This window comes from Grammomys surdaster, unplaced genomic scaffold, assembly GCF_004785775.1.
Source record: "Grammomys surdaster isolate TR1022 unplaced genomic scaffold, NIH_TR_1.0 150, whole genome shotgun sequence".
Lineage (NCBI taxonomy): Eukaryota > Metazoa > Chordata > Mammalia > Rodentia > Muridae > Grammomys > Grammomys surdaster.
In genome coordinates, this window is record NW_021604608.1 from 16,711,506 (window position 1) to 16,728,863 (window position 17,358).

A 17,358-nucleotide genomic window follows, 5' to 3' on the forward strand; every position below is an offset into this window, starting at 1 on the left:
AATTAGAGGTCTCCTTTCATGCCTCTTCATCTGATCATACTTCTTCATGGTTAATTGGACTTATATTACAAGACTTCATTAAAAACATAACCTTATAAAGCGATTTCTAACAGTTAAAATCAGACTTTTCCACATCTTCCTTTCCATAAACACCACAGTTATGGAAAAAATAGCAGATAAGTACTCCATTACCACCATCACCACAGCAATAATGATGAAACACTAATTATTTACCATGTCACATAAAGTGTATTTAGTCTTGTCATGCACTAACTTCAGGCTCCGGAGTAACTTCAGAGGTTTCCATGGTAAATACATCGAGTTCAACTTACCTATTTGTTCATTAGAGGCAATTATGTTTAGTTTTCTTATTTTCCCTGTATGATAATAGTGTTTTAAATCTTTCCTGTTGTTCTACTATCCACTCAGATTTATTGAGTTTCACTAAAATTATGTAAATTGGGGAAGGGGGTACAGATTGTATGTAAACATCTGTTTCTAATGACTACACAATATTTGCTTTACTACAAATGAGAAGGCAAACCACTGTACGTCTGTTTTTGAAATGTACACTCAACTGGCTTGTTATTCTTCCAAGGTTAGAACATCACATTATCTTAGTCAGACTATTGAAGAAAAAAAATGACCCCGCCACCTCTACACACAGACATTTGCCCATAATTAGCTTTCAGGAAAGGAGATTAAGTGAATCTCAGTAGTTTTGAGGGAGACTTGTATGTTTACTATTTTGACCTTTTCAATATATGATAGTAGTATATTCTTTTATTTCCCTCCTTATTAATTTGTTTAGAGTCTATTATTTTCAGTGTAGAATTGTTCTATTTCCTATAAATTAATTCTCAGGTATCTAGTGGGTTGTGTGTGTATGTGTGTGTGTGTGTGTGTGTGTGTGTGTATGTGTGTGTGTGTGTGTGTGATATTATGGTTGTGCCTTATTCAAAGTCATCAGTTTATATAAATTATATATAAAATTAATTCTCGTGTGTAATATATTACATATTCTACTTATTAAAAATGTTATCTTTCAGTTTTATTTATAAGGGTTGAATTGAACAATTCTGAGGTTATATAAAACAGAACTTTAAAGTGAGAAGAAAATTATCTGCTTTAGGTATTTAAATATCCCTAAGAATATCCTTTCAGTGTCCTTAACAAGTGTTTGGAACATTGCTTTGCTGGAATGATGAAAGTACAGAACATTGATTTGCTCTCTTCGACAACACAAGGAAGCAATGCCTCTTAAAGATTAATGGTAATTCAGAAATTTTCTTTGTGTATAGTTTTTACACTTTAGCTTTTATTTTAAGCTCATACCCAGGATGTATATCTCACTCTATATGATAACTATTTGGCAAATAAAGGTCGGTCCTATGTGTTTATTTGCTTCCACTTCTTGTCTCTGGCTTCAATTCTTTCTCTATGTTCCATTGTTAGTGATTTCTGGCCATTTAACAGGTAGATCACTTTTCTTGAGTGCACATCATGATTGTCACACAGTTAAATTCGTCAGAGTGCTATCTGTCATTTCAATTATAGATCGAACTTATTTTCTACTTCCATCAATACAATGGGTTGGATACCATAAGATATAACCATCTTTATACTAGGTACGTGGATAGCAGCTTAAATTAACTACTGTAATTATTTCATTTTTCAGTATTGTGGCTTAACTTTGACAGCAATAGAGACCTGTCTTTCAGGTGTGTAATCAGACTAACTAAGCTTGAAAGAGAAGATTAGTCCTACATGTTCTCTACCTGGTTTGATTTCCCTGAAGGAAAGCTTATTCTAGCAGATTAAAATTAGCCTCATGAAATTGAATGGTTAGCACAGAATTAGAAAAAGGAAAATTAGTTCAGCATTTCAATGTTTAATTCCATCTGGATTTTAATAAACAGTTTCTTTGTCAATGAGAATAGAGACGTATATGCCATAGGAAATAAGCAGCGTGCTTCTCTCTGCTAATGCACATACTCTTTCCCCAGATATGTATGGAAGAAGAAAAGACTCCCATTGATTACCTAAATAGCCTGTGTTTGTTCTTTTCATATTCTATTCCATGATTCTCAATCTCTTATTCTTAGAAACTATTCTAATTAGATTTACAAATATTGTGCCCTAAAGAAAAGGAAGCTGTTATAAACATTTAGAGATAATCGTATCCACCTGGTTTCCAAACTTTGAGAGAGCTTCCTTTTCCCAGTCCATGAATTTACGTGGCCAGTGACATAATTTATGTGGCCAGCGACAATGTGATCACATTCTTATGCTCCATTCTTGCAGTGAACTCTCTTCTTTCTTTCTCATCCTTTAAGGATAACATGATAGATTCTAGACGCATGGATAATAGGACTGAAGCGGATAACTTTAACCTTTTGGCTGACCTGGTACTCCACAGAGAGTTACTGAGATCTCAGATGGGACTCTCCCTGCCTACAAATCTTTACAGCTAAGACAAATGGTCTCATCTCTCCAACCTCCTATTTTCTTCCTATCTTTTCAAAGACATATTCCACTATAGTTATAAGCATTTGTCTCTGAAGACTATGAAGGAGCAAGGGTTAATGTAGGTCAGAGTAGTGCTTTAAAAGTCTCATGTTTTCTACAAATATCCAAAGAAGAGTTTCTCTGAACACTGTCCCTTGGTCTAAATTAACACCTACATTTCTAAAATTTTTTCAGAATCTTTTAAAAAATGACAATATACTTGACCTTCCATATTGGATAAATTGTAACTTCCATGACTCACTGGGCAACAGTTACGTGTATTGTAATGTCTCTACAGATTTTCTTGACAGATCAATATAAGGAGGTGCAGAAGGAGCAATTTTTTTTTAAATGCAGCCTCTTCTGAGATATGAATACAGACTGGAGAAGAAGGTGAAGATGAGAAGCAACAGTATAAGGAAAATGTGTCTCATTTTAAAAGCTAATTGTGATGATAATTACATTCTGCTTTGGAAGTACAGGGATGATGTTGGCTCTTACAATGGATTTGTTCAAAGAAATAAAGTAGATTGGGCTATTCAACAGTGACTGAATTGTTCATTATGTTAAGAATGGAAAGCAATCTTGTAAAATGTCATCTTTTGCATTTATTTTAATTTTCCGGGAACATTTATGCCAACTAAATGTAAAAATTCCCCGATATCACTCCTACCTCATTAAAAAGGAAAATTACTATGCCTAAATGCCTTTGACAAATAGTCATGTTATTTAAATAATTATCACTCTGTCTTTTTTCAGTAGAGATATGGAAAAGGAAAAAAAATCAAGTAAAAGGGTGAATCAAGACATTTGTCAAGAACAGAGAAATAAGGAAGAAAAAGAAATCTGAAGATTTCATTTATGGTTACAAGCAGGTCACCTACACACACTGTTCCCCTTGGAATCATCATGCATCTGCCATGTGTGTCAGTGACACACTTATAAATAGACTGATAGTAGTGAGAAGAATAAGTAAATCCCTGCTATAGAGTTTTTCTCTCATGGAGTTTGTGTAAATCCACACATTGCCTCCAGGTTCTACATAGCCCTCCTCCTCCACTACTTGTGTGCTTTGTTTGGCTTGAACATTTGGAAGTTGTTCTAGGCTTGAACACTGAACCTGAAAAAAATATCTGTCTCATGTTTTCAAGCTAGATTCTTTCCACACTCTACTTCTGCTTCATTCCCATTCGTGATGACCATTTGCACACTCCTCCCACCCCTTTCTTAAGAAAATTTATGACTCTATGCCCCCAGGGCCTTTGGATGCTTGATTTGGTGTAGCACCCTGTGGCCAGGAATCAACTGGTTCACCTGAAAGGGGGCTGGGAAGGAAAGGAAGACCAAGGGAGAAAAGAAATGAAGCCAAGACAAAGTTCTCTGATCAAAGCTCAATGCTTTAATGTTCAGCTCTCAATTTAAATTGGAAAGACTACGCCTGAACCCTTCCTTGTTTCACCCAGAGATGGATGGGATAATTCATTCTTGGTCAGGTCACCCCGGAGATATCTCAAGGCAAGCCTAGGGGCAGTTCTTCTAAGTTCCGTGTAGCCAAGGTGGGTAACTCCACCTAGATCCTATCACTTGGTCTGTTGTGGTAAACAAGGTCTCTCAGACCTGTTCAAGGCTGGGGGAAGGGCACAATTTGGCTGCTTGTGACCATGAAGAAAACAATTAAAATCTTAAGAGGAATCATCTTCAAGAAGGGTAAGGAGTTTAGGTACAAATGAAAAAAGATCAGACCAGAGGCAGACATTGCATCCTAAAACTCATTAGTTCATTAGTTTAATAGAAGAAATCTGTGGAGGAGGCATGTTGTACTTCTGGAGATAAAATCTGGGAGAGAAAACTACATTATGAAGGAAGTGGTAGACTTTCTCACTTTACAAAATGTTGAAGAAAGCCATCTCAAAAACATTACTGATGATAGAGAATCTTTGTTTGAGAAGGAAGTTAAGACAAAAAAAAAACTATATAAAGCATTCCTCCATATGTTATGAAATACACATATTATATTATAGTTCTGAAATTCTAGGACAAGGAAAGTTGTTATATAATTATCCTGCTGATATTTAATACTTTCAAGTTAAAATACTATTTTCATATGTTAGATTTTCAGTTTATTTACTTTGTCTATCATTCAATAATATAAATGTGGAGATGTGGGTTAGAGTACACAGGAAACAATAATTAGAAAATGTAAATCTCTCAATGTAGATATAAAAAACATATGTTGCTCATATCGATTAAAAATAACTTTAACACGATGGGTGATTCCAAATAACGGTGCTTATATTTTCAACATGTAGTATATAAAAATAATACACTCAAAAGCCTGTCTTTCATTCATACTATTTCTGTATATTTTCTTGCACTAAGAATGATTCATTAAGTGATGATTATTCTATGATATTTGGTGTTCTAGTAGCATTGGAGATAGAGAACTATATTTACTACCAAAGGGAAAAAAGATCATTAAAATTTTAATTTGTTTCTCAACAATTCAATTAGAATATGTTTAATGTACTGGACACATAACCTTGAGGGATTTAACACAATTATGAGACTTTTCCAATCTATTTTGCTCTCTTGCATTCATTTTCTTAGAAGACTGGGTATTTGTGACTGCTTTAAGATCACTCTAACCTCTCAAATGCTTCAGAATGTTTAATTATCACTTATTTTCTTCTTTCTGTTTTTGGATGTCTGGTGAGAATACTTTTAATGTAACAGAACAGCAATTTCACAGTAGGATATTTGTGCAATACAATTCAATAGACACCTACTTACTTATGTTGGTATATTCAGGCTGGTAATGCACTCGGCATTCATGTATGCAGTCATAGATATACTGCCTTCAGTAAATCCATTTGATCACAATATTCTATGTATTGCCAGAAGCTAATAGTGTAGGTCTGATTTGGCAATCTAACCCAGATCCATAGATATGTACCCCACTCTGCTGACATGTCCAAAAGTTTGGATCTCTAAATACCAATGAAATAATCATTATTGTAATCCATTTCTTGTTTCTAACTTGAAAAACATAAAGGAGCAGTCATAAAACTTTATTTTTCCACTCACATCTCATTTGTAAATGCTAACGCTCCTTATTCCTATTATTTATACATGTTATCCTTGTTTTTCACTGAAACTTGGTTACCTATGTCTCAATACTCTCAGAAGCCCATTAGAAGCCCAGTGTACTTGGACGTTAAATAGTTTAAAAAACTATCTTAGAAAGTTAAACAGAATATGAACAGATATGTTCTTTCTTTATGTTCTTATCAATGATCTAAGAAGCTAAATAAATAGTATATCTGAATATGAAGAAACATGAGATACTATGGACTAATAAGCAGAAGTGCAATGTGTTTACGGATTGTATACTTGTCATTAAGGCTAATGAGTGTAATTTCATTTGAGCATGATGAGGCAGCGTTTAGGTGAGCGTTTTGAGATTATCATTTCAGAACATCATTGTTCTGAAGAGATAACAAGGGTCAGGACTTTAAACCTCTGTGATCAGGCGTTTATTCTATTTGTAATCTCCTTGTTCTCTTAGTACATCCTTAGTCTTCACTGTGCACTACCCATCTTTCTTTTTCTCTTCTTTCTCCACTTCCTTTATTTTCTGTTTTCCTTTGTCTTGTCTGGTCTAATATTTTGACATATTTTAAATGAAGTACTTTAAGAATTAATTAAAATCAATATTTATAAATCTATGTCTCAAGGTATGGATTTAGAAGAATAAACTTAAACCAAATAGTTTTATATTTGAAGGGTTATAACATAAAACTATTTCTAAATCTTAGTTAAGGATATATTTATTATAATAAAATACTGTGTAATATAAAATAACATATAGTATAATAGTTAATTCTGTGGCATTATAAGCTACCACTGTTTCTTCAGAAAATTCAATTGTTGATGTAAAATATAATTATTAAAGATCGTCTGAATAGGTTTTCATAAATCTATGTTAAATATTTATAAAAATATGTACATATAGTGCTTGTTTTATTCTGATATTTTTGTTGAATTTGAGCAGTTTCTGGGCCTCAACTCTGGTGCTTGACATTAAAATACTAAAATCAGGGTATGATAAACTTACAAAATAAAAAAAAATGGAAGTTACATGTTGTACATCCAAGTACAGTCATTAAACACTTAAACAGAAATAACAAACAATAAAATGTGACATTTATTAGGAAAAACGTGCATATCAGTACTGCAGTAATTTGAATATGAATATAGAAACAATATTGCTAGGAAACACAGACATTAATAGCTGTTAATTAGAACACATCAAAAAGAAAATAGAAATGAAGACAGCAAGTTATTGAACTTACTCATAAAGAGCAAACACTAATTTATTCAATGTTGTTACTGTTAATACAATTTGCAGCAGTGGACAAATCAATGTTAATTGAATTCTTAACAAAACACATGTAAGGAGTAACTCACCGTGTTATGAACTGTGAGTACATATAAAGAGGCATCTTTGAATTACCTAATGTAATTTAGTGCTCAAATGTAATCAATTGACATAGAGAGAATAAATTAGTTATGTCCCAATTCTTCGTTCTATTTCCACATTTTTTCATTATACAAACAATTCAATAAATATCAAACATTTGTTGCTGAATTAATGTTATTTTTCTCCTCTGGTAGCATGCAGAATATCTTCCAGTACAATGAAAATTGTCTATACAGGTTATAAGGCTCTATGAAGAGACCAGCTCAACCTAACTGTCTTTAATGAGTTGTTTAGTTATTGTCTTTAGACATAGGATCTACTACTTACTTGATTTTTGGAAATCAACTAAGGCCTTGACAAGCTTGGGTTGTTTGAAGGTTTCCATGGGTCCCCTTTGGCTAACAACCCCATTAGATGTTATCCATTATGAGCAATAGATGTTTCATTTGGTGCCAAGAGATGTCTTGTTGTAGCTATGTCTGCCCCATTATTTGCCCTGTATTTGGTGATTCCATTTATATTCCTATCATATTTGTAGATATATAAAGATGCTTCTGTGGTATGTTCATATATGACCCTTCGATTACCTTTAGTTTTAGCTGTCCCTTTCTCTATGCTCCCAAAATGTTCATACCTACCCCTCTTCATTCTCGTTCCTCACTTCATCCATCCAAACTAGTCTACTTCCCATTTCTAGGGAGGTCCTTTCCTACCACTATTACTTTATATCTAACCTTTGAATCTGGGTTACCTCACTCAGAATGAATTATTTTAATGTTATTCATTTACCTGAGAATTCTATAATATTTTTTATAGCTAGAGTATTGATACTTTTGTGTACAAACAACCGCTTCGTGTCTCGCATCATCTACGTATGATGTGTCACATCATGTAGAAATAGTTACTCGTGCAAGTATTTTCTTAAGTTATCTAGTGCCTCACTTGTATAGTTTACATGAGGGGTGCCATCATTGGTGTGAACCCAGTGGTGCTGTAAGGAATAGTATTGCTTGGAAACGTAGTTGTTTGTTTGTTATGGTGTAGTTTTTCAATTTACAGTTAAGTCAGTTTCATATGAACAACTTAGAGAAGAAACTGAGAATTATCAAAATATGATATACTCTTTTATGAAAGTGGGTAAGAAAAAATAAATTATTAAAAATGTTCATACTGAAGTGACTTTATTGATGTCAAATGGAGGAAGGAACTGAAAAAAGCAGCCACTAAGAAAGTATTAGGAGACTCCATACCCTGGATGTTTGCTCAACAGTTAACACCCAATGAGTTCTCAACTATACATTTTCCAGCTTTATTTTTTATTGGATATTTTCTTTATTTACATTTCAAATGTTATCCTCTTTCCTGGTTCCCCCCTCCCTGAAACTCCCTATCACATTCCCCTTCCCTTGCTTCTATGAGGGTGTTTCCCCACCCACCCTCCTACCCACTCTCTCCTGCCTCCCTGCCCTTGAATTTCCCCTATACTGGAGCACCGAGCCTTCACAGGACCAAGGGCTTCTCCTCCCATTGATACCTGACAAGGCTATCCTCTGCTACATATGCAGCTGGAGCCATGGGTCCCTCCATGTGTACTCCTTGGTTGGTGGTTTAGTGCCGGGGAGTTCGGGTGGGATCTGGTTGGTTGATATTATTGTTCTTCCTATAGGGTTGCAAACCCTTTCAGCTCCTTTAGTCCTTTCTCTAACTCTTCCATTTGGGACCCCTTTGTGCATCCTGTACTCAGTCCAGTGGTTGGCTGCGAGCATCTGACTCTGTATCTGTCAGGCTCTGGTAGAGGCTCTAAGGAGACAGCTATATCAGGCTCCTGTCAGCATGCACTTCTTGGCATCCACAATAGTGTCTGGGTCTGGTGACTGTGTATGAGATGGATCCCCAGGTGGGGAAGTCTCTGAATGGCCTTTCCTTCAGTCTCTGCTCCACATTTTGTCTCCATATTTGATCCTGTGAGTATTTTGTTCCACTTTTTTTTTTTTTTTTTGCTTTTCTAAATGCTCTGTGATTATTTCATTCTCCATACAACCTCTGAAGTAAGACAAACATTTCAGAGATACTGAAGTCCTAGGACGTGAAGGAGAGGGGACTCGTGTCTTCAGTCTTTCCAACAGTTACGGTCACCTTCATCGATAGAATACCAGTCACCATCAATCACCACGTAGGGCTTGATCGACTGCACTTCCTCCAGCTGTTTTCTCACCTGGGCATAGTACTGCTGCTTCCAGAGGTCAATTATCGACAGGTTAGTGGCAGGGCACTGGAACGCACAGCACAGCTTCAACATCCCTGATGTACTGAAGTCATTCATTACCAAGTTCAGGCTCTTCAGGTTCGAGTTACAAATTATGACCGAGGACAATGCCTCACAGCAGTTGGAAGTCAACTCACACGCCCCCAACCCAAGTCTCCTCAGGGAGCTGGTACTTTGCTTTAGTCCCTCGCACAGGGCTATGACTCCTTCGTCACCCAGGGCATTGTTTCCAAGATCCAAGCTTTTTAAGTGCTTGGCTATTGAGATCATGCAGGCCAGGTCCTCATAGCACTTCTCCGTGAGCTGGCAGTCCACTAGTTCCAGGTCTTGAAGGTAACAAGTCGGCTCCTTTAAAGCTTCACACAGTAGCTTCACTGCATTATTCCCTACAGGGTTCATGGACAGGCTCAGGTGCGTCAGCTTTCTGTAGTTTGAAAGTATCAATGCCAGGAAACCGTAGGCATCGTCTACAATGTTGCAGTGATTCAGTATCAGCCGCTGGAGAGCAGATTCTGGATTCTTCATGAACTAACACAGCTGTTGCACTTCTTTAGTCCCAGGTTGTTGTTTGACAGGCACACGTGAGTCAAGTTCTGGTTGCCTGAAAGGGTTGAGGGCAGAATGTGGCAGATGACAGGTGTGAAGTCACAGCTGTCCAGTATCAGCATCTTCAGTGAACACTTGGAGCTCCTTAAGGCGTCCCTGAGGGATATCATAGTATTTACTCCCACCTTATTTCTGGCCAGATTGAAACACTTTAGGCTGGTGGTTGAAAGAAGGAGTGTGGAGATCATCTCATAACCAGTGAGGGTTAACTCACAGGCATCCAACCTCAGAGTCTCCAGGGAGCACCTTGGATGTTTCAGTACATCACAAGCTAACCTCATGTCATCATCCTTCCTGGGTGCGCTTCCTAGATTGAGGTACTTTAAGTTCGGATTGCTAACGACCCTCCAGAGATATTGCAGGCCAGACACTATCTCTGCACTCTTAAACGTCAGCTTCTGTATACTGCAGGATGAATTCCCCAGTTTGAGGCACAGGGTCTCCATGGCCCATTTGTTCAAGACTCTGTTGCCCAAATCCAGCTCCTTCAAGTTTGGGTGGGTGCTGAGCACAGAGCAGAATTTTTCCCACCACTCTGTGAGGGGCTTACCTAGTTTCTTCTGGAAAAGAGAGGGCACAGCTCGAGATTATTATCCTCCGAGACGAGGTCTCTGATATCCACCCAGATTGCCTTCAAGTTCTGACATTGCTGGAGACAGTAGGAAGATATTGTCACGTCCATCTTCTGGTTAATCAAAAGCCACACTTCTTGGAAGCTGTTGAGAGCTATATGAACAAACTCTTCATCCTTAGACTCAAAGAGATAATAGAATGCGTATAGGGTGTCCATTGTGCTGGTGCCATTGACCTGCTGACCTATCAGAGAGACCCAGGGTTGGAGCTTCTGATTAACAGTCTGGTTCACGGGACATCCAAACAGAACCTCCAGAGTCCTCAAGATATCCTTGTTCATGAGACCAAATAAGAAACCATTCATTCTGAGGTGAATGTTGTTGGTTCTCTTCACCTCCATGATACTCTGTTGGTTTTTCATGAAGGAAAAATACCGATTCCATTCCCCCAGCCCTTCTAAAACATAATATAAGGGAGCAAAGAAATCCTGCAGGCTGAGGTGTAAGAAAATATAACCCTGCTCATTGCTGTGGCCAACCTGAAGAAGAATGTTCTTGTGAAAGAGGGCCGAGATCTCAGACTCCTTTAGGCTGTAGTTCTTTAGGTCATCATCATAGAACACTGACCTCATGGTCCACACTCCCTCAGCTGCCATCCTGCACAAACCCACTAGAGTAATTTGCTCTTCCTGACTGAGAGTGCCCTGGGAAGACCCTCTCAAGGTGGTCCACACTCCCTTAGCTGCCATCCTGTATAAACCCACTAGAGTAATTTGCTCTTTCTGACTGAGAGTGCCCTGGGAAGGCCCTCTCAAGGTGAACTGGTGGAACATCAAGGTGGCATACAAACCAGTGAGAGTCTGGCAGGTTAGGGTGCATTCCTTTCCCAGCTTCTTCTGCAGCTGTAGAGCTTCACAGACCAGTAAGCACATGGAGGGGGCCTGGCATTGGTTAAATAGCTGGTGATTTTCTATCACGGAACGGAAGACTTGCATTCTCTGGTAGTCATCAGAGAAATTATCGAGGACCAGCTGAGATCTCTTTGATGCAGACAGTTCTTCAACCAGTATATATAGGGGGGACACCACCATCGACTTGAGCTTTTCTAAGCCCGTATTTCTGGTAGTAATGATGAGAAAGGACTCGGGTAGAAGGGCCTTCCTCAGGAGGCTGTACAACAGGATGTATATGGGCTGTTCATCCTTCCAGTCTCTGGAGAGTGTCATATCATCGTCATCTTGGAGGACAGAGTCCATATTGTCAAAACCATCTATGACAAACAAGAGTCTTTCTGTTTGGGACATGATCTTTGTCACTGGAGCCCACGAGTCTGGCCACTCCTTGGCAATCAGCTGTGCCAAACTGCTCTTCTCTGTCCACTTTATTTCTTCAACAGAGAAGAAGATGACATAGGACATGTCTTGGTAGATGTTGGGAGCCGCGACAGGTGCTGACAAAGTCCGCCATCGCTAGGTGGCGCTGTCAGCCATAATTCTTCCTAGTAAACAAATAAAGTGCGCATGTGCCATGGTAAAAGCACGCCAAAGCTAAGCCCATCCCACGGCGTTTGGAGCGCTACGAGTAAGCAGCCAATGAGAGGTGATTACACTGCTCTAGGGTATAAAACAGTGCCTTTCTCCATCTTTTTCGTCTTCTGCCACCATTTTGGTTTATGGGAATAAACGTGTTTCTACGGAAGGATTCTGGTGTGTGTGTGTGTGTGTGTGTGTGTGTGTGTGTGTATGTTTTTGCCGGCGAGACGACTACACACGCGCGACTCACAGGTAGAGACATGGAGGCAGAGTTGGCTCTCTTTTTGCGGTGGTTGCTGGTTTGCAGAAAGTGGGATCTGCACTTAGAGAAAGCACAGTGAGCCCTCCAGGAAAAACAATTCGAAAAGACGGAGGATCAGAGCAGGAACTGATGTCAGAAAGCACAATGGCTACTCCAGAAAAAGAAAGTGGAGCAATCCAGAAAGACCTTGGATCAGAAAAGAAACAGACATCAGAAAGCACAAGGACTACTCCAGAAAAAGACAGTAGAGCAATCCCGAAAGACCTTGGATCAGAAGAGAAACTGACATCAGAAAGCATGAAGACTACTCTAGAAAAAGGCAGTAGAGCAATCCTGAAAGACCTTGGATCAGAAGAGAAACAGATGTCAGAAAGCACAAAGACTATTCCAGAAAAAGACAGTAGAGCAACCCAGAAAGACCTTGGATCAGAAGAGAAACAGATGACAGGAGACTTACTAGCTGAGGAACAAGATGCAGTGACAAAGACAGGTAACCTACAAGACTACAAGGCCCACGTGATAGCTAAATTCAATACAAGTGTGGATCTACAGTATGACAGCCCAGAGATGAAAGTATTGTCTGATGCTTTTACACCGTACCAGAAAACCTTCAGGCCTCTCACCACTATCCTACATGGAAGACCAGAAGTTGGGAAGTCAGCTTTGGCCAAAAGTATTGTTCTGGGCTGGGAACAGGATAAACTCTACCAAGACATGTCCTATGTCATCTTGTTCCACTTTCTAAGGATCGAAGCACCACACTTTGGTCTTCCTTCTTTTTGAGCTTCATGTGGTCTGTGAATTGTATTTTGGATATTCCAAGCACTTGGGCTAATATTCACTTACCAATGAGTACATACAATGTGTATTCTTTTGTGATTTGGTTACCTCACTCAGGATGATATTTTCTGTGCCCTTACCCCAGCCTTGAGCAGGCCTAAGAGATGAGACCTTGTTTACCACAATAGACCAAACAATAGGACTCTGGAGGTATGGCCTGGAGGCATTTCCTGCCCTTGGTGAGGCAGTGCTTGCTTTGGCCTTGGCGCCTTTCTGGCTGCCTGTAGCCTGGTACACAAGCTGAGAAGAGTAGACTGCCTGCTGAGCTTGCTTGAGACACCTATTACCTATGGATTCCTCTCACCTCCAGCAGGATGGTTTCCACTCACCCCCAGCGCTCACCCCCAGCTGAAGCAAGAAGGAACTCTGGGAGTGGGGGTGGGCTATCCCCTTTAAATTGAAAGCTGAACATTAAAGCATTGAGCCTCGATCAGAAACCTTTGTCCTGCTTCATCACTTCCCGCCCTCCTGTCCCTCTTCCATTCCCAGCCTCTCTTTCAGGTGAACCCGGTCGACTGTGGCCTACGGCCCTCAACAATTTTCTAGTTCCATTCATTTGCCTAAGAATTTCATGAATTCATTGTATTTAATAACTGAGTAGTACTCCCATTTTCCAGCTTTATTTCAGAGTAATTTTTTTCTATTAACATTGATAAGTAGAAAGGCAAAAAGTGCACCTAAGTGCTGCATAGGTATTTCTAACTTTTGATTAATTTTGGACCTGACAAGTACAATTTATATAAACACACATCTTCAAAAACAAGCTTGAAAAGTACTAAGCTTAAGTACTAAGCTTACTTGAAAAATTCCAGATCTCGAATCCAGGATAAAATGATAGCTACAGAAAAAAATAAATGAGACTTTCCCAATTTTCCACTTAAATGTTAATAACTAGAAAAAGCAAAGAAACAAAAAGCCATCCAAAATCACAAAAATACATACAACATTAAACAAAAGTACCACTCCAGTACCACATGGTTGGTTACAGGAGTTGCTTTACAGTAGTAATTTGAAATATGTATTCATAGAAATTTCTATTGCTGTCTAATGAAATTAAGTGATTGTGGCTATTTTTTTTAACATATGTAATAACTCCTAGTTTTAATTGTCAGTTTAACAGTCAACTCTACTAAAACTAACTTCAGCATTTCTAGTGTTCCAATTGTATTAGTTGAATGGCTTTAAAATGTTTTTAATGTTGCAAAAGCCTTCTGTAGACATGGGCAAAACATCTACCACTGACTGAAGCTTAGAAATTCCACTAAAACTCTAGTATTGATAGTATGTCATGTTTAAAAAATCTAGGATAGCCATGTTCATTCACCAATGGTAGAAGCTTTTGTGGATGTCAGGAAGTGCATGCTGACAGGAGCCTGATATAGCTGCCTCTTTAGAGGTCTGCCAGAGTCTGACATATTCAGAGGTGGATGCTCACAGCTAACCATTGAACCGATCGATGGGTTTCCCAATGGAGGAGTTAGAGAGAAGGAGCGGAAGCAGCTAGAAGGGTTTGCAGCCCCATCAGGAAAGCAATCATACCAACCAACCAGAGCTCCCAGGGTCTAAACCACCAGCCTGGGAGCACATAGGGAGGGACCCATGGCTCCAGCTGTATAAGTAGGGACGGATGGCCTTGTCGGGGATAGGTGAGAAAAGAGATCCTTGGTCCCATGAAGGCTGGATGCCTAGTGTGGGGGAATTTGAGGGTTGGGAGGTGAGAGTGGATGGGTAGGTGGGGGTACATCCTCATAGAAGCAGGAGGAGGGGGGATGGGATAGGAGGTTCCTGGGCAGGGGGGAGGAATGAGTTTAGGGGACAACATCTGAAATGTATCCAATAAAAACATCTGGGATAATTTATGTACTTGGCAGGTGTGTATATTTTGCTTATAAATGCACACTACTTCAATGGTTAGGTATTATTTATACTAACACATTTTGTGAATTCATACTTATAAGAAATGTCACATTTTTATCAGTAAAATTTATAATGTTCAACATGTAACTTCTGCATTCTAAAATATTATTTGGATGTCAAATTTTATATTGGGAAAATGGGTGATTAGCTCATTGTCTTTTAGATCCTTCTGTCTTGTAATGTGACAATTTTATTTCAGAGGAAAAGTTTAAAATCAGATTAATCTCTATTGAGACCAGAACCTAAATTCATTTATTAGAGAAGAAATATTTCTTTAAAGGCTGCTCATTCTTTTTATATGGCAATAGAGTAGTTGGGAAAAAAATCATTAAGAAAAAGGATTGGTTCAAATTTATTCAAGCATACTAGTTATTTCAGTTAAGACCTGTAGTATTATATCCATGAATATAAATAATTCTTTCATCAGGGTAGTCACTTGTAGAAAGTGTGGAGATACACAATTGATTGTGATATATTTGTAAAGTTGGTTTATGCTTTTCAGCACCTCCACCTGTCCAGGGTGACATCTTACTCTATGATTGTGATCTTGAGTTTGGTATCACAAAGCTTATCAGTAATTGGACTGAAGATTCAAGAGCTTATTCATTTATATCTCCCTGGAGGAATGACCTTTCTTACAAAAAATAAAAATGTGTTTATCTGAAACAAAGCTTCCTACCATAAAGAGCAGTGTATTTTGTTAGTTGGGGAATACCAACTTTGTTGGAAATTTGTATCTGTATAGAATGGATATATTCTAGGTCTTACTTTAACCACTTTTAAACTAAAAACTAAATCTAAAGGGCAGAACTTAGGTGTTGAAGTATTTCTTTTGTACTGGAAGAGATTAGTGAGTATTGAGCTTTTTATCTACCACTTTACTGCTATTCTCACTTTTATGTATTTTAATGTTATATATATATATATATATATATATATATATATATATGTACATGTATATATTATATATAATATATATTGTACATACATACATATATCATTTTAATTTCTTTAAGCAGGTGCCCTAGAGATAAAATATAAATCGTTCCTTTAGAGCAGTTTCATATAAATCTTACATTTACTTTTTTCTCAGCTAGTGTTTGAACCTTCAGAATTTTATGCCATTCCTTTGTTGCCATGAAAGTATACAGACAGTCTGTCACTCGTGAGCTGAATGACTGGCACTTATTTTTTCTCTCTTAAGTCTCTGATATGGAAAACAAATTAGAATAGTTGGAATGGAAAGGACGAAAAAGAGAGTTTGAGATATATTGGAGTTGCCAGTGGGGTGGGTGTGGGAGGGAGACACTGTGGGCCTCTGTCAGGCATGGATCCTCACGATCTCTGTGCATGACTTAATGGCCTCCTGCGTGTTTCTCAAGACTGGAGCTGAGAGCACTCTCATCGTGTCTTGTTAAAACGTCTCTTGAAGGGGCTTACCTCAAAATCACTTTTTGAGATTTTGACGGTTAAGGCTACATGTGATGTTTGGACAACTTAACCAATACACTTTGGAAACTGGTTTCATTAGCATTCATTTAGCATAAAAGGGAAAATTCTAGAAGCAGTTTGAAACCTAGAAATATATATTTAGATAAAAGGGAAACTAGAAAATAACTAACATTGATTGATCCTTATTCTGTTGTTATTTACCTATTTGCCTCATATATCTGACCCATAATGTGTCTCTGTAACCATGACTTGTATAAGTATACAATAGTAACCACAAAATAATTGTGTAAAAGTAGTTATTCCTTACTAAATATATTTTAATAAAATATTTTTAAAATCTTGGAGAAGTTACTGAAATTTGACCTTCTACATATAGTCATGGTAGAGAAGGTGAGGACAACATAGTTTTGAACACGTTGAAAATTTGCATTTGCTAAGCCAAAATAACTACATCTTAAAAAGATGTACTTTAGTAATCTGTAGGACTCATTAGTGTGTGGTTTCCAATTAGAGATAAATATAGCTGCACGTGATAGCAAAATGTTCACATTTTAAGCCTAAGTCTCACTTCTGTTGAGTGATATGTCTTGGTGGAAATTCTGATAAGCTGTTATAAGCTAGTGAGAGTGTTACCCATCTTTGTACATGTTAATTAGATGTTAAATAGCAGCCCCCATTTCCAAAGCATCCCCTTCTGCAATATGCAATTTTTTAGAATTAAAATTTGTCTTATGTGCAATGTAAATCAGCAGCTGATCTGCACGCAAGTCAGAGTTCTTTGTCTTCACTGCTCCTGCTTGAAGTTCTCAGTGCCATTTTGATGAACCATCAGGTGATGTCTAGACATCAAGTAGTTAGAGATTATAGCTGATAACTGACTTTAGAAGAACAGAAATGAAAGCAAGTGCCCTCAGTCCTTTCAG

The 17,358-nt window shown here is 38.0% G+C and overlaps 1 protein-coding gene across 1 annotated transcript; it reads right to left on the reverse strand.

The window, feature by feature from the left end:
* Window positions 1–9,098: 9,098 nt before the first annotated feature.
* Window positions 9,099–11,880, reverse strand: LOC114619385 (NACHT, LRR and PYD domains-containing protein 5-like; the record flags this gene model as incomplete). The annotated part of the gene is given in 4 exon segments (XM_028765196.1): window positions 9,099–9,814; window positions 9,817–10,428; window positions 10,431–11,102; window positions 11,193–11,880. Coding segments are annotated over 4 exon segments (2,688 nt in total), but the record flags the coding sequence as incomplete, so codon positions are not given.
* Between the last annotated feature and the right edge of the window lie 5,478 nt (window positions 11,881–17,358).